At 37.5% G+C, this 23,969-nt stretch overlaps 5 protein-coding genes and 1 pseudogene across 6 annotated transcripts; 2 read left to right on the forward strand and 4 right to left on the reverse strand.

Moving 5' to 3' along the window:
* The first annotated feature begins 179 nt into the window (after nucleotides 1-179).
* On the forward strand, nucleotides 180-4,154 carry LOC120011365. Its single transcript, XM_038862465.1, has 8 exons — nucleotides 180-542; nucleotides 1,135-1,214; nucleotides 1,447-1,507; nucleotides 1,997-2,054; nucleotides 2,273-2,330; nucleotides 2,630-2,702; nucleotides 3,140-3,243; nucleotides 3,803-4,154. Exons 1-7 carry the CDS (start codon nucleotides 225-227, stop codon nucleotides 3,230-3,232), a joined length of 741 nt encoding a protein of 246 aa, XP_038718393.1. The 5' UTR covers nucleotides 180-224; the 3' UTR covers nucleotides 3,233-3,243; nucleotides 3,803-4,154.
* Nucleotides 4,155-4,554: 400 nt separating this feature from the next.
* Nucleotides 4,555-5,143, forward strand: LOC120010045. The gene has a single exon (XM_038860728.1). It carries the CDS (start codon nucleotides 4,555-4,557, stop codon nucleotides 5,038-5,040), a length of 486 nt encoding a protein of 161 aa, XP_038716656.1. The 3' UTR covers nucleotides 5,041-5,143.
* A 1,743-nt stretch (nucleotides 5,144-6,886) lies between these two features.
* Nucleotides 6,887-9,983, reverse strand: LOC120010152 (phosphoglycerate mutase-like protein AT74). 2 transcript variants are annotated; one of them, XM_038860861.1, is made up of 3 exons: nucleotides 9,852-9,983; nucleotides 9,223-9,788; nucleotides 6,887-7,528 (listed from the first exon to the last, which is right to left on the reverse strand). In XM_038860861.1, the coding sequence occupies exons 2-3, from the start codon at nucleotides 9,731-9,733 to the stop codon at nucleotides 7,086-7,088; spliced, it is 954 nt and encodes a 317-aa protein (XP_038716789.1). In that variant the 5' UTR covers nucleotides 9,734-9,788; nucleotides 9,852-9,983; the 3' UTR covers nucleotides 6,887-7,085. The 2 variants fall into 2 exon arrangements, with proteins under 2 accessions (XP_038716789.1, XP_038716788.1); XM_038860860.1 differs by having other exon boundaries at nucleotides 9,223-9,950.
* Nucleotides 9,984-13,059: 3,076 nt separating this feature from the next.
* LOC120011355 lies at nucleotides 13,060-14,772 on the reverse strand. The gene has a single exon (XM_038862453.1). It carries the CDS (start codon nucleotides 14,249-14,251, stop codon nucleotides 13,463-13,465), a length of 789 nt encoding a protein of 262 aa, XP_038718381.1. The 5' UTR covers nucleotides 14,252-14,772; the 3' UTR covers nucleotides 13,060-13,462.
* A 762-nt stretch (nucleotides 14,773-15,534) lies between these two features.
* LOC120010494 (protein DMP10-like) lies at nucleotides 15,535-16,137 on the reverse strand. The gene has a single exon (XM_038861286.1). The coding sequence runs from the start codon at nucleotides 16,135-16,137 to the stop codon at nucleotides 15,535-15,537; it is 603 nt and encodes a 200-aa protein (XP_038717214.1).
* A 4,237-nt stretch (nucleotides 16,138-20,374) lies between these two features.
* On the reverse strand, nucleotides 20,375-20,474 carry LOC120011626 (annotated as a pseudogene).
* Nucleotides 20,475-23,969: the final 3,495 nt, after the last annotated feature.

Here is a 23,969-nt window from a genome sequence, read left to right on the forward strand (position 1 = left end):
TTGGATTTGTTTGGTTTAGGATTGGTTGGATGTGTTCGAACAAAAGGATATGACTAATCTCAGCCATGGAAACTCTCAGTCCCACAAGCCAAGCTCTGAAATCCCAGAAACGCCCTTGATCTCATTAGATGTATTTGAATATCAACTATCAAGAACTCTACTTCATACCCCACATTATCTCCCACCAATTTTTGGGCAGCCATGAAAAGCATTCTCACTCCCTCATGACCATTTTCCTTTGCCTCACTCCCCACCCTCCAAAACCTCCCCAAAACCCCAGCATTCCAAAACCCATTTCTCTCACTATCCCAATCTATAGCACTTCCACCATCACCAAGAGAGACTTTATCCTCAAAACTGCTGTGCTTGGCGCTATTTCCTTGGCCCCTCAAAACCCAGTTGCCCAATCCTTAGCTGAGCCTCCGCCACCCGCAAAACCGGCCCTTTTAGGTATTGGCAATACCAAATCATGGTTTCAATTCTATGGAGATGGGTTTTCCATCCGGGTCCCTCCTCAATTTGAGGACATCATGGAACCTGAGGTATAAAATTCCACAGTTAATTTTATATGTTATAACAATACATTGAGTTCTGTCTCTTTTGGAAATGCTTGTGAGATAACTGTGTTCTCTTTGTTATTCATGCAATTGGTTTGCAATATATCTTATTCGTTATCTGAGTCTTGTGTTAATTGTTTTACAATCAAATTTTCAGTAATACTTGGGGTTATATGTTTGTGGGTCTATGTGCTTCAACAATTTGAAAGAATTGTGACTGAAGAAGAGTCAATAGCCAAGGAATCTGTGTCCTCTTTTTCATCTTTGGCCTCTGATTCAGAACAATTTAACTTATAATTATTGCAATCAAAAGAGACTGTGATTTTTGATTATATGCCTTTGGTTTGAATCTTAGGGCTTACATCCTTCTGATCCTGTATTCTTTATGCCTCCATGTGTGTACAGCACAAGTGCAGTATATCTCTATAGTCTATCCCCAACACAGTGGTCATTTCTGATATATTGGTTTTGAGATAGGTTTCCAATGGCCATGCATTTCGAGAAAGCAATGATAGATGGCAATAGTTTCTTAGTAGTAATAGACTAATTATTTACTTGCTCATTATTTCTTTTCTAGGATTTCAATGCTGGATTGTCTCTATATGGAGATAAGGCAAAGCCCAAGACCTTTGCAGCCCATTTTGCATCTTCTGATGGGTATTTGATTTCATCTTTAGCCTCTTCTCCTTAACGTAGTTCGTCATTTGAATTTTGGTAGGATAATATTTCTGAAAGCCCTGTGCAACCTTGATTATCCAAATTGGCTTTTGATTTCTTTATTTCTGCAGGAAAGCTAAGTAACTTGTTTCTGCAAAAGTTGGCTATTATATGGCTTTAATTGAATTCCTTACTTACGTTGGATCTTTCTTTATGCTGCTGGTTGATACAGATCTGAAGTATTGAGTGTTCTCATTCGCCCAACCAATCAACTGAAGATTACCTTCTTAGAGGTTGTGTGGCAACAATTATAAAGAATGATAATTTTTCTTGTGTTGAATAACGAACTCCGTATCCATATATCAAGAACATATATAAGTGTTCAGTCTCAGTTTTTTTATTATTTATTTTAAGCTGCCCCATAATTGTTACTAGTCGTATCTTACAATTATGAACTACTATGAATGGGGAGATGTTTGCTTGTAATAACCAAGTGGTCATCATTGAGATAAGAATATCTTAAAAATTCTCACCTATTATTGCCTAGTGTAGATTTTTCTTCCCTTTTGATTTCCTCATTATGGAATTGGTTCAGGTTCACAAAATTTTTCATTGATATCTTACATTGAAGTCAGTATAGTCCACATAGTAAATCTAGATTAAGGACAGTAACATCTCTCCTATTCTCTCCAACAATTTTCTGTGATTTTACTCAAGACTGCTTGCCATTCCATGGTTTGAACTTTGCACGAAACTTACACAATTTCTTCTGACTGAGACAGGCCCAAGACATTACTGATTTAGGTTCCCTGAAGGATGCAGCAAAAATTTTTATTCCAGGTATTTAGTTTCAAATTCTAAATCCATCTTGATTTTGATTTGTAAGCCCAATGATCCTATGAGTAAATCATCTTTTTGCCCGTAGCTTTTATACATGTCTCATCTGTTTCTAATTTCTACCCCTTGGCTTGTCCACCTTGAAAATACTTGCCTACTGCTTTCTTATCTTCTTCCATCTATGGTAATTGTATTCACTTCTGGTTGTGCTACAATGGCAGGTGGGGCAACTTTGTACTCTGCACGAACAATAAAAATAAAGGAGGATGAAGGCTTCAGGTTAAGTTTGCGTCACTTGTTGCACCACAGCTTTTGCTTGATATCAGGATGCTACATAACAGTTTGTGTGTGTCATTAAATTAATAAAAATGCAACAATTAGGCCTCACTATCTGATGTTGAGAACATTCCTCATCCCTGCATTTATCTCCAGGGAAAAAAGTAAAATCTCATTAATGTCCTAATTTTAAAGCAAATGGGACTCATATCAAACCCGCGTCCTGTGCAAGCATTATTTGATTGCTGAAATGCACAATATTTGCTTTTAATGTCTTTGTTCAAATTCTTGATCTATTGCAGGACATATTATTTCTACGAGTTCGGGAGGTATGAGCAACATGTAGCACTGGTAGCTGCTGTTAACAGCGGGAAGGTTAGTTGCAAATTCCTTTAGTATTTGGTTATCGTTTGCTTAAAATTATCTGTAAACAGTTCTTACGTTTGGAAACTTGGACGAGCCAGTGCTTAGCATTCCTTTCATACTTGAAAACCCTGGAGACCTGATCTAACTATCTATTACTTTTGTAAACAGTTCTTACGTTTGGAAACTTGGACGAGCCAGTGCTTAGCATTCCTTTCAAACTTGAAAACCCTGGAGACCTGATCTAACTATCTATTACTTTTGTAAACAGTTCTTACGTTTGGAAACTTGGACGAGCCAGTGCTTAGCATACCTTTCAAACTTGAAAACCCTGGAGACCTGATCCAACTATCTATTACTTTTGTATATGATTAATTATATCCCTCTTGCTATTATTCTGATACACTACTATATCATCAAGTAAAATATTTTCTCTTTTTACACTATAGGCAATTGTTGCTGGAGCATCTGCGCCACAGTCGAAATGGACCGATGATGGTGTGAAGCTTCGTTCTGCTGCTATATCACTCACACTACTATAACAATCTGTGTGGTAAGTTACTTGGAATATTTGTTTTATTCTTGCTGTCGTGCGAAAGCTCATTTAGTTTGTCGATTTTCTTTTTTAATTCTCAATTAATAATCATATTAAACCATATATTGATGATATTATAGTCAAAACCTTCTTTTGAGAAAATTGAACAAGCAAGCCTAAATGCTCCTTGATCATATTTGCACCATGCCAAAAATCTGGACAACTCTTCTTTTTGAACAATGCTCTTCAGTTTGCAGTTGAGGCTTTGTGCTTGATATCAAAATTTTAATTCCAAGTTAGTCGAGAGTCATAGAACTTTGCCTAATGACACGTGTAACGTCAAAAGAGAGGACATGAGCGTTTAACATACGAAAATGCTATAAATGTTGATACGATAGCCAGTCACATGCATTATTCACTACTACTGTTGGTATCACTTTCTTTAAACTGCATTTCGAATGAAAAATTAGAACTTTAAGAGGATGCAGTGAATTTCTATTTGCAATGTGCAAGTATTTTGTTTTCATTCCTCCAGATTGTTTTCTTATCCTTCATTCAACTTTTCTGCACTTTTAAGTTTGGCGGCACAGGTTGCCTATTTGATCGATGACGTGATATTGATGCTGAGGTCTGTGGAAGTGTGGATGGTCCATCATCTTATCAGCTAAGTGTTGAAGCTCTAATTCTCATCACGGATTCGAAGTGGCTGAAAGCTTTCAGAGTTGCACTAGAAGATATTCAGTTCAGTTTCTTTCACAGATCCAATAACAACCATAGGAAAGCATTTCTTATCCAAAGAATTTCCAAAGTTTTACCTGAAATGTTGATGGAAACCTTCTTTTTGGTTGTAATTGAGTTAATTTCGTCTTGGATAAGCTTTTAGGGTTGTGTCTGGACGGCAACCTGTTATTTCATTTGCAATTGTTATAGTCCATTGGCCTCTTAATTTTGTTAAATTAGTTAAATGAGTTCCTATTTCACCCCTCTCTTGTGTACGCTTAGGTCAACGTCAAAGACCGACACTGCTCAACCCATTATCACAGCAAATCAAAGATTGGATCTTCCACTTAAACGCATTTAAAGGAAACATAATTGTTTTTCATGCCAATCATTCATTCATAAACCTCATGTACCATTTTAAAGGAAATATTGTGTTTTATTTTTCTTATAATCTTCAGAACAAAGCATATTTGTTGCTTAAGAAATCTCTTCAAGAAAAGTATCCCTAATTCCTTGTTAGGTCAACTTAGCTAAACCTTGCAAGAAAAGTATTCATGTCCTTACATTCATCATTCAATTCATGAAGAAAGAAACATTTTTACAGAAACAATGGATCAAAGAGAATGTAAGTTCCAATCTCTTGGTATTTGCAACAAAGTCTACATATTCCTCATGAGAATATTAACAAGACAAGCCCTCAAGACAGACACTTTGGGCAATGCTAACCCTAACTCCCATAATGATCCTGCTGGTTATGACCCAAGGGTGCACCCTGTGGTTCAAGAAACACCATGTGAAGGTCCGGTGTCAGAGGCCGAGGTGGAGCCAGAGCAGCAGAAGAACAATGTGAAGGATTTAGAGTCTGTTGGTAATGGAAAGGGAGCAGAAGAGGAGAGTGCACAAACAAAGGCTCCAAAGAAAACTGTTAGCATAAATGAGAGGGTGGAGGAGATTGACACAAAGAGGAAGATGATCAAAAGGAAGAAATCTAAATCTGCTGATCTGAATTTGGGTTCAAGTGATGATGAGCCAAAACATTTGAAATCAATTCTTAAGGTTGGGTCCAATTTAGATGACAATTTGATTTCCTATTAACTATTAATGTTGAAATTTCAATGTCTATGGCTCTACATTTCAGCATATGTAGATTTTAATTTGTATCAGCAAATTGAAATTGTAAGCTTAGTGATATTTCCCATAATAAATTACTTTATTAGTAATCATAAAACAAACCTTCTTTTCCCTTTCCTTTACAAATGATTTTTAAGGCATATAAGAATTTCACCTTCATATTTCATATAAAATAAAAGAGAAATATGTTGAAAATCTCAGCACTACTCACATAAAAAATATTGTCCACTTTTTAAGTTTATTGGTTCCGGTAGATACATCGGCTCACAAAACTTTGTTCTTCCTGATCCGTCTCACTTAATAATGCTTAAGCCCAAGAAAAGGCCTCTTCATGAGTAGAGAAACCCAAGCCTAGGTGCCAAAATTACTCTCATAAAAAAATATTATCCACTTTGAGTTTACCGGCTTCCGTAGATATATCGGGCCGACACAACTTTGTTCTTCTTGATCCGTCTACTTAGGCCCAAGAAAAGGCCTTTTCAGGAGTAGAGAAGTCCAAGGCTAGGGGTAAAATTATGTTCGGTCCGGATGATTGAATTTGTTTGACTTGGATTAAACTAAGTTTGGACATAAGTTGTATGTCCGAAATTTGATATGCTGGTTATTGGTTCAATCTTCTTAGCTTGAAATACGCAGGCCTTGTATGACTAAATAGATAACAATTGTTAGTGCAAGTCTTGCCCTTTGATTCTCTAGCTAGTATTATCCTCTTCAATTGATTAATCATGCATGTTTCTTTCTTTGTATCTGAGTGTCATGCATACGGAAGTGTAGAGAAACTTTTAGTTTAAATATTAAATTAGTGTGAGTTGAAAATTCTTAAGATACTCTGTACTATTAACTAGAATGAGCTCCTGGATCACCTTCTTTTTACCGTAATGTAATGGCTTGACTAATTGTACATGTCGTTTCTTTCATTTCCAGTATGGTTATTGAACGCCAAACATTACAGTTGTGATGTAAGAAAGAGCATATTAAACCATCATCGTTCTAGATTTTCCCCCGCCACGAGAAATGTTCGGTTCCGTGTTCAAAAAGTGCTGATAGTTGAATAATTTTCATGAGAAGTGGCGAAGAGCACATAGAAACCCTGTATCCAGAAAACAGACCTTGAAACAACCTTCACAGTGGTTCCATTTATGGAAATTTTGGTCAAAGCTGAACGGAGTGACAGAACGAGACTCACCTAATGGTAAGGAGAACAGAGTCTTCAGAGCAATCACAAGCACAAGGATATGGAGCTTGACTACTTGCACTTCTCTTCGTGTACAATGGGGATCGCACAATATATCCAACCAACCTCAAGCCAACTAACAGTCTTTAACACCCTCACCATCCTCAAAGCACCATGACTACAGAACGCATGCTCAGATGGATTCGCCATTTTAAGTATGGATACCGAACCCAAGACTTCAATTGCAGATATCACCGGATTAAAGTGGCTTACATTTCAAAGTGAATAATAAAGCCAATCCCTTTGATTCGAAAGTGAATCATAACCCAGTTCAAATCTGGCTCAGAAACTCAAAACTTATGCTCAAGATCTACCCTATAACTTTGACTAGTACTCATCATTTTTGGCACTTTTGGAAAGCACACAGACCCAAGAAGAAACGCTGATCGCAAAAACAGACCAAGAGTTAAAAGATGTCGCCTTTGATGTGCTACTTCGAAGAGGAGATGTACGATTGCAGAAATCAATTGTTTGTGTTTTGGGTTTTATGCATTTTAGAGAATAACAAAAAATATACAGGATGCTTCTGCAAATGCAGTGGCAGGCCATTTCTACTGGAAGCACTGAAGCACAAGGTTTAGGTTTGATTTTGTTTCAATATATCAGAATGGTTCATGTAATCAAATAACACAGGTATAGATTTTTCTTCACTCCACAGGGAATGGTTAAAAAACAAAATCAATTGAAGCAATCCACTCTGGTTTATCATAATCATGACTACCAATCTAACAGTACAATCAAAGTACCAAAAGAATCTAAAAGAATTTCAACCCAATTACTGGTCAGTCTGTGTACATGGAATCAAAGAATCACCATTAGTATCTTCATCTCTTTTAATATCATCGTCTGAATCTGCTAAACAATCGAAAAATTCATCAAAGTACCATGGACAGTTATCGTTCCACTCACCCCTATTGGCATGAACTCGCCATTTTTGGTCAGCTATCATCTCAGGTGAAAGTCCCCATTCTAGCATCTCTTCTTCTGAGTGATGGATTGCTAAGCTGTATTCTCCACCTTCCCCCAACTGCATTACCTGAATCTCGCAATTCCCAAGATTGTTTAAGCGCTCAAATTGTTCAACCGTCCATTTGAACCACTTCATGAGAAACACACGTGTAGCGAGCCCATGAGATACAATTACGAGGTTTAGGTCTTGGAACGGGTTATTTTTAAGCCTGTTCAAGTCTATGTCCCTCCAGAGAGATTCAAGAAAACCTGCAATTTCAACAGCGTTTGCTTCTTCAATATTTTAATGACAATGAGAGTTGCAAATCAAAAACCTTACACTTCCATTATCTAACCTATCGCAAGATATCCATTACTTATTAATGGGATGAGTAGTTAACAGATAACACCATCGACAATTAAAAATCCACAGAACCAAAAACAAACAACCTGTATCTGACTCAAGGGAGTACAAGTGCACTCCCTTTAAACTTCGTGACAGATATGCAGAAAACAGGAATATGTATTAGGCTAAAACCATCAAATTGAGTAGGCCAAGTTCTCAGTCATAATCGATTATCCTTGCGCCTCGGGGGAACATGTTTTGAGGTTACTAAATATTGCATCGATCAAGAATATTTGTTTTCAAAAGCACTCTACTTAAACTAGGATAGGTAGTTATGCCCTTAACAATATATATTTGATGAACATATATAGTCAAACTAGGATAGGTAGTTGTGGAAGTTCACTGCAAATATCCATGTCCGAAAGTGTTATTTAACTCATGACACTTAATGAGGCTGCGAGTCACATGAACCTTCTCAATTAATCAGTTCTTACCAACATGTAATGCCTTTGACTGACATAATTGATGTCAAACGAACGAAAGAACCAAAAACAAGTTGAGGTAAGTGTATCTAGAGTAACTCACCTTGGTCATTTTCAAGAGCTATAAAGCATAATCACCAATCACATGCTACCATCATACAATTACATTATAAAGAAAGGTTGCTAGCCCTAACTGGGCATTGTAAAAATCACTATTTAAATCAAGAAGCCAAGTAATGGTTGATGAATTTTTTGATTAGGAGTCCTTTGCCTCATAATCTCAAGAAACACTTAGTGATATGCATAGGCTTCTCATAATTTTGACAAGCAAGAAGAAGTAATCATGGCATACGATCTAACTCACACAAAGTGATATTGATTGGGAAATCAAGCCAGGGGAAGCATCAACAATTATTGAGTGCCAGAAGTCTTAGACCAGGGCATACAAGACCAAGGCAATACGTAATAATACATTGACTGACACTAAATCTTTTTCTTTTTGGTATTGCTATGTTTAAACACATTTTTGTGTAAATAACCAGCAGGATACACACAGGCCCACACAGATATATGCACATCAGCATAAGTTTATGTGTATCCTTATTCCTTTTATGAGGATGTGTGTGTGTGTGCGCGCGTGATTGTGAGTTGATACGAAATTAGAGAATTCTTCTCAAAGGTTAGAACAAAAAAAGGTAATCAATGGTAGTGCATAAATCCCCTGCAGTGGAAGCAGGATAGAAGAAGGACAAAATGTGCACGTCCTTAACCCGACATCAGGGGAAGGCTACCTCCAAGAAATGAGCATATAACCTCTAGAATGCCATGGAGCAATATTGTCTTAGAATAAGTCGTTATTTAAAAACTTTGGAACTCTGGTTAATTCATGCTCTCCTCTCAAAAGATATATATTAAAATATCATATTAGCCAAGAAGGCATCAAATGATTCCTTCCCCATCTCTGTTTTTCTTTCTTTCCCTACATAAATAGAAGAATGGGTCCAAACCAGCTGGCTGTCACAAAACATGAAGCTGAAATTCAAGAACCTTTTCAGTGAGCCTCTCAAGTTTATGCTAAAAAAATTAAGTTCGACCAAAAAGACATGAAAAAACGAAAGCAAGGTTAAGAAACATACTGGAAACGCGATCAAAGACGTCGGCGGCAGACTCGCCTTCCGGGAACCGATAAAAAAACCTCCCAAACCTCTTCCTGATCTCCTTGATCACCTTCATTCGCTCCGCAACCTGAAAATTCCCGAAATCCTGCTCCCTCACCCTGCACTCCTCTCTCACTCCGATCACCCGATTCCTCGGAAATGCACGCCCAATCTCACGAAGCGTGGAGCGCGTACGCTCGTAAGGGGAAACGTAAAAGTAGACGCGCCAGTTAGGACAAGACCCATTACCGGAAATGAGTGAATGCAGGTGGGTCCCGGCCTGACGCGCCTGAGCAAGACCCACCGGCGTTAATGGGATCTTGTTATCTGGGGTAGTTGCATATGCCGATGTGTCTAGGTTCCCTTCGGACTCTCCATGACGCACCAAGATTATACGCTTGGGGAGTAACTTGGTATGGTGCTGTTGCAGATCTTGTGGGTACATTTGTTTCTCGATTCCTGGACTACTCAACTTGTGGAAATTATACATCTCTACGCCCCTAAAACCATGACTTTCTGGGATTTTCTTTGATGTGAATGGGTTGGTCGATTTGTGAGTCAAACCAAAACGAATTCGCCGGTCGTAAGATTGTTTGTTGGGATGTATGGCATTATGACCCTTTATGGGTTCCAGAAAATTTGATTAAGACCCAGGTGTCTCCAGGAGATTATAATGCTTAGCTGTGCAATGCAAAGAGAGAAGGTTTGAATTATATTTGAAGGCTTCAAGCAACCGCAACCTAAAAAGGGGAAGGAGAGACAGACTGTACAAAAGTAATAAATAAAGTCAGTCTGAAAGGAATTTCTTCTTTTGTGTTTTTTGACCAATATTGAGATATGATGGTGCATATCCAGAAAATGTCAAAACTGGACTTCAATCCTAAACTATTTCTATTTTCTATGCACGTTTTACATAGCTAGCCTCCTATGCTGTTAGTCTTAGACCCCTTTTTCTTTGAATTATCATAGGGATGTAAGCCATCGTTGGAATCCCAGTTATTTTAATAGATTTTTTGTGTATCAAGCGGATAAGACATATAAAGTTTACGAATTCATTTGGATACAATTCAATTGAAATAATCAACTCTTGGTATATTTATCATTTTTGTTTATTATGATGTTTTTTAAAGCAAGTAATCCATTAATGAAAAAAAAAAAGATACAATAGGTATGTAAAAGCAACTCACAAAATACAAAATACACTTACAATGGTGAAAGAGGATCGAGTTTAACACAAAAAAGGGACGGTGAATTATGTCCCCAAATTCCAATTGAAATCCTTTTTTTTTTAAATTCAAACAAATTAATAGCAGTTAACAAATAGCACACAAATTTTGACTCTAATGATTATCCTAATCAATATTCAATCCAATGCAGGATGTGAAAAAATATGGTAATGATCAAATATTAAATAATCAAGAATTGTACAAAACAGATTTTTCAAACAACACACTGCGCACAGATTTTGCAATACAAATTTGACCTATCAAATGATGTCTAAATACAACGAAATTTTGTATGCAATCTCACAACACCTTGATAAACACTATATCAAAATTTCAGATCAAAATTCAAAGATTAATTCAGCCTGCTAATCTAGAACAGATTAGGGTTTTTGAAAATCCTGCAATTTGAAACAAGTAGCAAATAAGAGCAAGGAAACAAGCAAAATCAACACAACAATTTATAGTAGTTCATACACCCTTCTCCTACGTCTACTACCTAAATTCACCAACCTAGGATTTCCCAACTCTACTAAGGTGTGGTTTTAAGAGACCCACAAAACTCAACTACACCAAGGGTATCTAAGAACTCCCTCAAACTTCAGTGTTTACAATTTGTCCTAACAAAGGGACTTTCTCAATAGGGTTTTCAGCCAAGGTTCTCACAGCTAGTACTAAGCTATTTAAGTGAAGAACTCTCAATAACAACAATCACACACTCACAGATAGGATTTACAAGTAGGTAAGGTGAGGTGATTTTTGGAGAAGTAACAACTTGAGCCTAAGTAGAAAGTAGAAGCACCCTCTCTTTGCAGTAGCAAAATAGTGAGAAGTCCTTGACTAGTGGCTCAGGAAGAAGTTGGGATCTCAGTAGACAATGGTTTTGAAATGACATCATTCTTGTCTGTCGAGGACGTCTTATAAGATTCACTAGAGCCATAGGCGGGAGCATTTTCTAAAATGTTATCATAAATATCAAAATTGGAAGTAGAATACATTTTTTTTTAAAAAAGACGTACTTCGGAGAGAAAAAGATCGAAAAAAGGAAAAATTAGCTCAGAATGAGAATTACTCGGTGCACAAGTTATAGCTTGGTCTCAAACTCACAGATTTGACGGCAATGAAAATGACGAGCCCTCCACTATCTATAATAGGGCATATATCGGCCCAACGACTGAGATCAAGAGACTCTTTGTATTCTCCGAGCACCATAGTGTAGGACAGTATCCGAAAAGTCACTTTGCATTTAATGCCTAAAACTCTGAACCAGCCAAAATAGGCATGGTTTTTGATAATCATTGTAGACTTTTGAACCGGCCAAATAGGTTCGACTCGACGCATGTTCGAAGGGCATACGATGATATCATATTGATCCTCCAAGCTAGAACAGACACATGGCATTACAGAGATGAAGAAAATATCACCTCTTACAGGTATACCTAGGGAAGGCACACCTCAATTTAGCTTTGCAGGTAACAAATACCAACCAAGGCTTACCTCATTTCCGAGAAGCCTATCTCGAAACCAAGTAGCCCATCTCGGTTCATAACAGTTGCGAACTCCAAAATAATATAAGACTCCTACTCCAATCTGAAGAACAAGGACAAACGTCTTCTAAATCATATAGAAGACAAGAGTTCGACTCCATCATGTATTAGAATTAGTCCATCACTATAAAGGTACTTCAGTCAGGTAAATTGATTCATTCACAACTTTCTGATTTTTCCTTAAAAGGTATGATTCCTAGAGTTCTTGCTTTTCTGACTTAACTATCGGAGTGTCTTTCCCAAGCAAAACACCTTGAGGGACTCTTTATCTTACGCTTGTTCATCTTTCAGTCGAGGAATTCTCATCAAAAATTCCAAAATTCGCCCAGTTTGGATCAGTATGAGGCGTTTACAAGCCAAGCCAGATTTGCACATCATCAATCAACACAAAATGTTCTGCCCATATTAGGACCTTCCAAATTTGGTGGCAGCTTCTCATCAGCTTATGCATTGAAGTGGACAAACTTATAGGACCCTTGGAATGATTAAAAATTCATTTTTGCAATCAATTAATTCCAATTGTTATTCCCAGTTGAACAATCTTGAAATGTTAATGTACGCTATTGATAAGATCAATATTTTTGCAGTCAACTAATTCCAATTGTTATTCCCAATTGAACAATCTTGAAATGTAAGTTATTGAACACATTCAGTATTAGTGTACATACCCTGGAAGTAAATAATTCTTCATCCATTTCTTTAATTAAACTAATGAACCACGACTCAATACACAAAGTGATATGGGGGAATGTTTATCCTATCCTATGACAACTTATCCAATTTGTGGACGATTTTATTAAGGGCAGGAGTGGATTGACACAATATATATTTTTTTACAATGTTTTAAAATATCGGTTGAGTTGAAAATCAAAAGGCCCACCGATCTGATACTGATTTGACTGATGGTATACTCGATTGTCAATGATCTAACCAACACGATTCAAAATCCTAGGTTTAAACATTAGTGTTTTTTTTTATCTAAACCACTTCGATTGTGCCTCGTCACACAACTTTTTCACCAACAAAATCTTGATTGTTTCGAATCCTCCAAATACATCAATTACGATATATTTTTTTTTTTGCAACACGTACATGTCATGACAACTGGACATAGTGTACAAATTTTCTACGTACACACGCAGCCTCTCAACATCTCTAAAGAATCCAATCTTTTTTGATGCTTCCTATTGAATCAGAAGCCACATTTAACTATCTTTCTCAATCTCTATCTCTACCTCCTACAATTAAATTAATCATTGTATTATCCGCTCAACAATGAAACCGGATCCGGTTTCCAGCACCGAAATTGGGTCCGACCCGACCGGGACATGACATGTCGTCTCTATCTTTCTGCCCATGTATTTTGCGAAAACAATGAGATATATATAAATAGATACATACGTACACACAAGAAAGTCGTTTTCAAGCGCCCCATGACTAAGAGATCAACTAGATAACCTCACCCAACAAGCTATGGTGGTGGTGGTGTTGATGATAATCGTTGTGATGACCGTGAGGGTTCTGATGACACCTCCTAAACCCTTCAAACCTCCATTCCCCACCACCAACGACTCTCTCTTCCTCCACCACCTCCTCCACCTCCACGACTTTTTCTTGCTCATCTTCGACATCCTCATCATGAATATCGTCTCTAATAATATGCAATCTCAGCCGTCCATCTTCTCTAAAAGCATGAAAAACACGAGACCTATCAATCCTAACCTCAGTTAACTCTAACCTCCCATCCTTCCTCACCGGATGGAGAAAGAAACTCGGCTGTCCATTTTGATACAACGAAGAAAGTGGCGGTGGAAACTTACTCTCCTCGAACCTCCTCCTCCGCCTCCATTTGATCCTCGAAGAAGAAGAAGACAACAACGTCGTTTTAGGACAAAGTAGCTCGGTTTCATCGTTATGATCATCAACTCTTCTCTCGTAAGAACTCTCAAACCCTAAACTCTCCGTGCACGACATCAACCCATCAACGTCCTCGTCAACGAAATATCCAATCCCCCTGGCATCCACCTTATGTGACGGCGAGGTTGATGATGAGGACGACTTGACAGACGAAGACTCGACAACATTTGGTGGACGGTGAATGTCTCCGGTGGCATTTACAAGACCTTGAAGACCTCCATAACATTTTGGAGGCGGCTTCTGATCCTTATTATGATCAGTAATATTGATTGAAGAGAGACCCATAAAGGAGTGAACGCTCCTTCTCCAAAAAGTCATCATGATTCACCCTTCCTATAAGCTTGCAGACAGATTGAGAGAGAGACTCGTATTGTTGTTATGTGTAGAAGAAAGGAAAATTAAAAGGTATTGTGAAAGAGGTAGACAGAAGGAGATGAGGGTATTAATGATATCCTCAAGCCAAAGATAGGGAAGAGAGAGTGCCAACGCGACACACAAAAAGAGAAAGAGGTGAAAAATGTGAGCTAGAGTGAGTTGAGAGAGGAAACGGTGTCCGGGTCCCACGTAAGATGCCCTTACACTTCGTTCACATCTTCTTTTTCCTTCCACTATTTTTATTTAATAATATTGGAAATATTTATATCCTTATCTTCTTAGCATTTCTTGGGTTTTGTTTTTCGGTTATCATGGTCCATTATCATCTCATATATATATATATATATATCTCAGCTCTCCTTCAATCCTTTGTTTAATTGTTGTTTGAGGAAAGTTCTAGATTTTCAAGAATTTTAATGATAACAATGCTTATCATTGTGTAAAGCTCTACATGTTTAAGCTTATAGAAAGAGTGAATTTTTTATTTTTATATATTAAATGTAATCAATTTCTACTCTTATTGTCAGTATGATATTCATGTATTCAATTTTTGAACAATTAACCAACATTCTCTCCATGGTTAACAAGGCATGCCGATGCTATTAAAACTGGATCATTCCGGCCAATCGGACCGTAAAATTGGTGAAACGGTTACCAAGTCTGTACGTTCCTATCAAAATACCAGATATGTAAGTGACCTTAAAAAAATTGATCAAACCAAACTAGTTTTCATAACAACCGTTGAACTGTGCAGGTAAAACCGAAAGTTTTTTCAAAATATTTTTTGAATTTTGGATTATTTATTAATATATTGTTAATTTATTAATTGAAACTTGATTACTATTGTTTTGTATTAAATATATGATGTGAACTTTATTTTTTAATTTATTAGAATTTTTTATGGATGATCATATAATATTATTATGGTATGTATTTTTAGTAACTATTTTTAATATATATATATATCCAATTCTAAGTCCGGATCGATGTCCGACACGATTTTTATAACATTAAGTTATACATATTGATACGGATTCTAGTGACAAGGAGCCTGCATATATTATCTTTTGGTTGGCTTGAGTCAAATGAATTGTTTCATGGAAACATAATGGCCCCATTGATAATGAATGATTAATCAGAATTACTCAAAAGTGACCAAATAACTAATTAATCAATTATTGAACTCGACATAATTATTTCAAACTAAAATATTACAGTTATAAAGACAATTATTTCCTGGAAGGAGTCAAGTCGGCGTACCCAATTCCTCTACGTCTGGTAGGGAAAATCATGAACAAAAAGCTTGCCAAGAGCCCAGCTCCTAAAGGCAAATTCACCATCAATGCATGCCTATTAGGTCCTTGTTTAGGAAACAAACATGTTTGCACTTCAGAGCCACTAAAAGCAAACACCAAAAACACAATCAACGACGCAAAGGCATGCACAAAATCTATCAAACAAATTCTGAACTTGTCCAAGAACTGTGGATTATCTTCCTCTCCGATTTCTTCATCGTTGTTGAACACGTACATGCCCTTGAAAGTGGCGATCCCATAGAAGAGCTTCCCTTCGCTAGTCGAGAAGCTATCGGTGAAGGAGGAGAGAAAACAAGCCACAGAACAACATACAATGATCCCTAAAGTTAGACACTTGTTGGCAACTTCACATTTTCCATTGTTGGAGAATGAAGGAATTAGGGTTTGGAATGCGAGGACCGTGCCGGTCGGCAGAAGGTTTGTAAGGTTGGCTGCTGTGGCTAACCTCTTGTTGCCATATTTTGGCAATGTAGGTGTAGATGGTGTTGCTGGAATTTGGAGTTTATAATTATCCATAGAAATAATGTATAGCTTATATGGGTATGTTTGGTGTGTTTTATAGGCAACTTTGGGTAGTGGGAGTACGAATTTGGGGGAGTTTGTTCATTTATGTATGCAATTACACGTCTACAATGTGATGTAAAGCATTTGCGTCAGAGAATGCTACAGCAGTCTAATTTGTTTTCCACAAGAAACATACCATATTGTGTACATGTGATTTTTGGAGATATTTTTAATTAATTTATGGAATATATGTTGATTTTAGACTTAACACAATAACTTGGCTTTGTAGTAATTAAAAACTTGCAAGAAAAAAATAAAGCAATACATTAGTTAGGTGTTGGCAGTACTTGATCAAGTGCAAAATCGAACAGACTTCTCGACTATTCGATAATTAGTTACTTGGTCCTGCAAGCGTCTCAGTTGATCTGACAAGAGATCAAGAGGTAGTTGTCATGTCTCTCCATAAGTAGAAAACTTGAACTTTGCAGTCCTTGAGGTATAATTCAAGGGGGGACACTTTCACGCTCAAGTTAGATCGGTACACAATGGGGGTTAGACAGACAATTTGGTATTTAGAACTCTCTCTTTAGTTAGTAGTGAGTAGTGAAAAAGTGAGAGAGATTTACTTGAGTGGAGGTCCCCTTTTAAATGGATTTTAATTTATTGATTGCCCATGATTACAGACGAGATTTTTGGGGATGAATCCTCTAAAGATTTATTGTAGATCTCCTTACAGATCTTCTTCCTCATTAGTGATGAGGTCTCCTCGGTACTCTAAAATGTTTTGGTCACATGGAGCTCCTGATGTAAAGCTTGTCAGGCCATACCGAGAACTATAGGTCGATGTGATATATAGGTTTATCGAGATGCTCCCTATCCCGATTTCTTCTCCTTCAATCTGTCTGTTGCCACTTGTCAACATTTCATTGGAAGGATAATTTTTTTTTGGGTTGGTCTTTTATATAAATAACTTATTTTGGATAGTGGGAGTTTAGGCGAATTGTGCATATGCATATGTTACGCACATGTACTACCAGTGGCCTAATTCATTTGTTTACCATAAGAAACACTAACATGATGTGTTCAATCATGTATTTATTCAGCTGTCAAGGTTGGAATGAGATGACACCCGATCATGTGGAAGCTTGACGGTGTTAGTGCATTTTTTATGGAAGAACCAAAAATGTAAACCTCCCAAGAATTAAATATGCAGTTTGTGAAACTACAAGGATAAATAATGAATTTTCACAAACTACAAGGACCAATTTGTATTTAACCCAAAAAGATGCGCAGGATATATTTTCGGATAACTGATAACGACACCATACAAGTTTGACATTTGTACATCTGATATGGGCCAAAACTCGGACTATCATTCCCGAGCACACAGATGTGTCTGATCGGACCTCTATTTTGAGGTCCTAATACCATCTAGTTAGGGGGTTCTAGTATCTAAAATAATGTATTTGTGTTTAATTAAGTTAGTTTTACTCTTATGGTTGTCTCTCATTGGTTTTGTAGAAAATATGACTAAACCGACAAAGTTGGAAACTTTCAGGACTGAAGAAAAGTGCATAAAGATGAAGAATTATCTGGACACCTTCATTGGATGTTCGGATTGTTGAATCCAAGGGCAAAAAGGTCAAAGAATCATGAAGCTACACCCAAAAATGGAAATTTACACAAACTATCCAAACACCTTATAATCTGTCTGGACATTTGGAACCAGAAGGTTTAATCGTCCACACAGATTTCAACCGTCCGGACAGTTGCCCGATTTCTACATTCTGAGAATAGTTAATTGAGCTGGGTTTTTGGGTATTTCTCAAATGTAACCAATGGGAGAAAGCTTTGTAAGGGTAAATAGGTAATTGTACTTGTAAAAAAGGGGAAAACCCTAAGATTTGGGTTTTCTTTCTCATTTATTCATTCTCCAACATCTAGCCACCATAATTTTTCTCTCTCTTTCTCTCTCTAGGGTTTTGCTTAGTTCTTGTAATCTTGATTGTAAACATTGGATTTCCTCTATAAAATTGATGTTTATTCTCATTATAATGAGTGGCTAAGTTCCCTTTCTAGTTTCTAGTCCCGAACGGTGGGTGCAAGGTTTCGATTACTCAAGGTATGTTCAAAGGGTCGTAGCTTCAATCCTTCTCTTTTAATTTCGTGATAGTTGTGTGATTGGATACATGAGAATTATATATTTGATTGTATTCTTGGATTGTCTAGTCTAAGGATTGCATCTAATGTGTTTGATTGAGAATTGTTAAACCCATTGCATGATTTCCTTAATTAATTGAGTTTTCCATTGCATAACAATTAATTATGTGTATTGATGATGAGATTTTGGCTTAATTTAGGAATGTGCATGGGAGAGTTATGGTTAATTGATCTTTGAGTGTGAAACTAGGGTGTTAGCCAAGCCGAGCCCCAAGGGAGAACATTAATCCATAATATTAGGTGCTTATCCCTTTGCGTTCATCGTAGATTAAGAGACCCGATGGCCTACATGTATGAATTGAAGTCTTATATCCCAATTCTCTTTGCATATGCATGATTGATAGTATCGCACAATGCATTGCGTATGGTTGTGTGTGTTTGCAACGATACCTTAAGTATGAGAATCGAGTAGCCACCGGGACGGATTAGAGACTAGGTTTTTAATTAATTGTGTTAAATCAAATTCTCACTTGCTTTGGTTAAAAAATCGCATATGCTACCGAGTCATTCGACCATTTTTATTATTTGTCTTTATTTTGATATTCATTGCGTTTGGTAGTGTTAGTTAGTCAATTGCATATCATCCACCTTCAAATTTGCATTGCTTCCTCGAGGATCGATACCAGACTCACCGGTTTATTACTTGACGATACCCTACACTTGGGGTAAGTACACATACACTTTGGTGTCAGTCAAGTTTTTGGCGCCGTTGTAGGGGATGCGAGTGTCAAAGACGGAGTTGGGTGGCTTGTAGATGCTAGCTTTATGCTATTAAACACCATCAAATAAGGAAGGAGCACGGTCACGCTTCAAGGGTGACTCATTCCTCCTTTTTACTTGCTTTCTAGTGTAGTTGATTTAGTGTAGTTGCGGAAAAGAGAGAAAACAAATTGTGAGAAGAACTTGGCGGATGGGGCTAACTTAGATTCTTGTGGGCGATGGATGCCACCTTGTTTGCTGCTTGGTAGTGATACGTTGTTTGAGAGAGCTTTGCGCAATTTTTCTTTCTATCACTACTTGCTATATCTTGGTGTGTTATTGTTCCTGAGGTTGATTGTTGTTCTATTCTTATCTCTGCTATTGTTCTTGCTTGAAATTGTTATTGGTTGTTTGTTGATTGAAAATCTTGTGTTACTTGACTTGGTTGGTTGCCATCTTTTGTGCTACTTGCTATCTTTGCTTGTCATCATGTCTCAACCTCGAGATAATGTTAGTAGGCGTGGGTCTAATAGAGATGGGAGAGGTGGTGATATAAATGCGAGTGATGTGGGGAGTGTACGTAGGGGTGATATGAATCTTGATGCATTGCGTCATCTTTTGCAACATGTGAATATTGATGAGTTGATGAATCCGACGCAAGGGCAAGATGCCCAAAATGCACCAAATGCCCAAAATTTGTCAAATGTTCAAGTTGAGCATGCTTTGTAAAATACACCTCAACCACTTCAACAAGACAATGCGGCACAATTTGCCCCATAAAATGTCTATCAACCTCCCAATATGCCTCCCGCATACCATATGCCTCCCCTATATAATTATGTGCATCCCATGTATTACAATATGCCTCAAATGCCACAAATGCCACAAATGCCACAATATGCTCACTTTGGGCAAAACTTACATGCACCTCCTCCTATGGAGTACATTTATGCCCAAGCCCAAGAGCATTGCACTTTGAGGGAGCTTACGCATCCCGCACGGCAAACTCAACCTTCTTGCATCATCATGCCACCGAACCAACAAAATGTGAGCCTTAAACCGTCGATGTTCCAAATGATTCCCAAATTCCATGGAATGGAATCGAAACGACCATATTCACATGTGCGTGATTTTGAATCGGTGTGTACTACTTTTGGTGATGTCACATGCACACAAGAAATTTTGAGACTCAAACTTTTTCCATTCTCTTTGAAGGATCATGCAAAACAATGGTTAGAGAACTTGCGCCCCCAATCCATTACTACTTGGGCGGCAATGCAAGAATAATTTATCAACAAATATATTCCTTCCCACCGTACCATTTCTTATCAAACACAAATCATGAATTTTCATTGCAAAGAACATGAAACCTTCTTCCAAGCTTCGGAGAGGTTTAAAGATTTGTTGTTTATGTGCCCCCACCATGGATTTCAAAATTTTCAAATTGTGAATTTCTTTCATAAATGTTTGACTCCATCTTTGAAGAAATTGGTTTCCACTATGACTCAAGGTGACTATTTGAATAGGGATACCAGTGAAGCATTCACTTTCTTTGATGGGTTGGCGGAGGAATCCCAATCTTGGGAAGCTCCTCCCCTAACTCGACATGATGTTGTGCCAAGCTCTAGTGGCAAGTTTGTATTGAATGAAACTTGCTTTGTTGTTCAAGAAATTGGAGTCTCTAGAGTCACAAAAGGCCCCTATAAATGTGGTTGGCGTTGATGAACATGTTGTTTGTACTTTTATGTGAAAGTAGGGATCATAGGACGGATGAGTGTAATGTTTTACCAGCTTGTAAGGAAGTCTTATTTGGGCAAGGTTATAATGGGAACAATACTCAAAACTTTAGAAAGCCCTACCCTACCAATAACCAAGGCAACAATTCTTATAATGAGAATTACCCTTGGAGGAATCATACAAATTTTGGGTGGAGGAATGATGGAAATGATCAATCTCAATCACTTCCCAATCCACCCCAACAACAATTGCCTCCTTCAAGTGTTGCACAACAAGCTCAACAATCATATATTCCACCCCCTAAGAGGTCCCTTGAGGAGACTCTTAACATTTTTATGCAAGCTCAAATAGGGGAGAATCAAAAGGCCATCAAATTTCAAGAACAAACCAATAGGGTCATTGAGGATTTAAGGAGTCAAATGAACAAGGTCACCCAAGCTATCACCACATATGAGAAGGGTAAGTTCCCAGCTCAACCCTACCTCAATCCATCCAAAAAGGCCAATATGGTAGAATCTACTAGTGGGGGGTGAGTGGACATGAGCAAGTGCAATCCATTTTTACTTTAAGGAATGGAAAAGTTGTGGATAGACCTTACCTTTTGAGAATAGTGATGAAAATGAAGTGGTGCAAGACTTTGGTGCTGGTGTGAAAGAGAGAGAGGAAGAGAAGAGCGAAAATGAGAAAATTTTGTTTGGTGAAAAGAGAGTCAAGAAACAAAGAGGACAAGTAGAAGAAAGTGAGAGACAAACAAGAGACGATAAGGTAGAGCCTAGCAAGGAGAGTGAGCACATCCCCAAGCTACCCTTTCCCCAAAGGCTAAGACATAGCACCAATGAAGCATTGCATAAGGAGATGTTTGAGCTATTTAGACAAGTTAAGATCAATATACCTCTCTTAGATGCCATTAAGCAAATACCCTCTTATGCCAAGTTTCTTAAGGATTTGTGTACGGTGAAGAGGAAATTAAATGTTAAGGAGAAAGTTTTCCTAGCGGAGCAAGCAAGCTCCATTATTCAAACCAACACTCTTCCTAAGTACAAAGATCCCGATTGCCCTACTATCTCTTGTGTCATAGGGAACCATACGGTAGAGCAAGCATTGTTAGACTTGGAAGCAAGTGCGAATCTCCTTCCATACTCAATCTATTAAAAATTGGGGTTAGGTGAATTGAAACCCACTAAGATTACCCTACAATTAGCCGATCGATCCATTAGGGTTCCTAGGGGTATTGTTGAAGATGTGTTAGTTCAAGTGGACAATTTTTACTATCCTGTGGATTTCATTGTGTTAGATACTCAACCTCCCACTAGCTTTAGCACTTCCATTCCAGTCATTTTAGGTCGCCCATTCCTAGCAACTTCCAATACCTTAATAAATTGTAAGAGTGGGGTGCTACAACTTTCTTTTGGGAATATGACCATAGAGATGAATATCTTTAGTGTGACTAAGGTTGTGGGTGAGTGTGAGGATTTAAGGGATGTAGATTTTCTCCATGCCCATGTTGAGGATAATTTGGAGTTAGCCCTTGCAAAGGATCCGGTTGAAGGTGTGCTAGCAGTGGGTGCAAAAGTTAGTCAACCTTTGTGTGAGAAAGATGACATTGAGGAATTAGAGCCTCTTCCACTTAGAGTTGAATCATCCCAATTGCATCCACCAAGACCGAAAAGAAAACCGTTAGTAAGTGGAGTGACAAAGTCTCCTAAACGTCACTTTGTGTAAAAAGTTATTGGAAAAATTAGGAAAGTGTGGCGGCCCAAATCTTGAGTATAATTTCTTCCCGGAGATTTACGGACCAAGGAGACCGGACCTTTAGATGTTCGCCATGTTCCTCAACATGGAAGTAGTGATTTTGAGGACACTAGTGGAGGGAAAGTGTTTAAGGTGAATGACCAATGCTTGATACCATTCATGGAGAACTTTGATGCTTTGGTTGTTCCCCGGGATCTAAAGGATCCCACCCCTACCTAGTTTGTGGTCTACCCTTGTACCATAGTATGGTCGTAATTAGTTTTGAATTGATTTCAATTTTTGTGTGTCTTGTATGCTCATAATCCATTTGTCAATTTTTTCTTCTTGTGCACTCATTCAAGTTGGAGGGTGAGAATTGTGAAATGGTTGTGTGTTATGTTGTGATTTCTTACCCTTAATTTTGGTATGTTTTTGTATGTTCACAATGCAGTTCACAATTTGATCTTGTCTTGTTTTCCATTCTTGACATTGGTGACAATGTCTCCTTTAAGTTGGGGGGCGAGAGAATTGTGAATTCATTGTGAAACTTGCTTTATTTTGGTGTGCTTTTGTGAATATCAACAGTTTGAAAATTTTTTAAAAACAATTGTTGTGTCATACTTGGATAGTGTGGTTGGTATTAACTTTTTCAGAATATGCTTTATTTCTCATGATTCCAACCACTTTTGAAGAGTATAGTATGACTTCTTACCCTCCATCCTATTATGTTGTGCTTTGTTGTTCATACATGCTACATGCACTCTAGGAAGGGTAGGGTAGATGCTTTTGGGATTCACTACCAATTTGAACGCTAATTTATTATTCTTGTTCAAACATGCAAGTGTAGAGTAGGTTTCTTGACTTCTTTTGTGAAGTTGATACATGCAATTGAGTGGGATAATTGTAATCAATCTTTCTTGAGATGATTGAGACCTAGTTTGATATAAAATTATGTAGTTGAGCAAGCATCTTGGCATTGAAGCATTTGTATGACTACTTTTACTTTTTGGATCCTTTTGTCTGAAAACTACCTTTTTTACCCTTCTCATTCTTTTGAGCCATTCTTCATTGATATACATTGGGTTTTGGGTGATGCTCTTCATTGATATTCATTTAACATCTTATGCGTGTGTTCTTCAATAGCTTTGTAAACTTAGGATTGAATGATTCATTAGGTTGAGGGATTTGAGCCTAGCCTATTCATTTGTGAGTGATTATAAGCCTACATTTCTTTAAGCATTTTTATTTCACTTACAATCCTTGTGTGAACCACTTCCTTAAATACTTTCCACCTTTGGTTGCAAGGTTGAGTAGGAGCTTGAAAAAAAGTAAGTTGGTAGTGATATTACCCTTTTTTATGTTGAAATAATTGAGGGTGGTTGTATAAATGTTGTTCATGTTTGAAAAAAAAGAAGAAGAAAAAAAACATCAAAAAGAGGTGTATGTAATAAAGTCAA

This window comes from Tripterygium wilfordii, chromosome 12 (assembly GCF_013401445.1).
Source record: "Tripterygium wilfordii isolate XIE 37 chromosome 12, ASM1340144v1, whole genome shotgun sequence".
Lineage (NCBI taxonomy): Eukaryota > Viridiplantae > Streptophyta > Magnoliopsida > Celastrales > Celastraceae > Tripterygium > Tripterygium wilfordii.

What these genes read in the sequence shown, in the direction of transcription:
- LOC120011365 (XM_038862465.1), top strand. Translation starts at nt 225, where the DNA reads ATGACCATTTTCCTTTGCCTCACTCCCCACCCTCCAAAACCTCCCCAA. An exon ending in AGGACATCATGGAACCTGAG is followed by an intron (nt 543 to 1,134) that starts GTATAAAATTCC and finishes TTTCTTTTCTAG; the next exon opens with GATTTCAATGCTGGATTGTC. An exon ending in AGCAAAAATTTTTATTCCAG is followed by an intron (nt 2,055 to 2,272) that starts GTATTTAGTTTC and finishes CTACAATGGCAG; the next exon opens with GTGGGGCAACTTTGTACTCT.
- LOC120010045 (XM_038860728.1), top strand. Translation starts at nt 4,555, where the DNA reads ATGGATCAAAGAGAATGTAAGTTCCAATCTCTTGGTATTTGCAACAAA.
- LOC120010152 (XM_038860861.1), bottom strand. Translation starts at nt 9,733, where the DNA reads ATGTATAATTTCCACAAGTTGAGTAGTCCAGGAATCGAGAAACAAATG. An exon ending in CGTCTTTGATCGCGTTTCCA is followed by an intron (nt 7,529 to 9,222) that starts GTATGTTTCTTA and finishes TTGAAATTGCAG; the next exon opens with GTTTTCTTGAATCTCTCTGG.
- LOC120011355 (XM_038862453.1), bottom strand. Translation starts at nt 14,251, where the DNA reads ATGATGACTTTTTGGAGAAGGAGCGTTCACTCCTTTATGGGTCTCTCT.
- LOC120010494 (XM_038861286.1), bottom strand. Translation starts at nt 16,137, where the DNA reads ATGGATAATTATAAACTCCAAATTCCAGCAACACCATCTACACCTACA.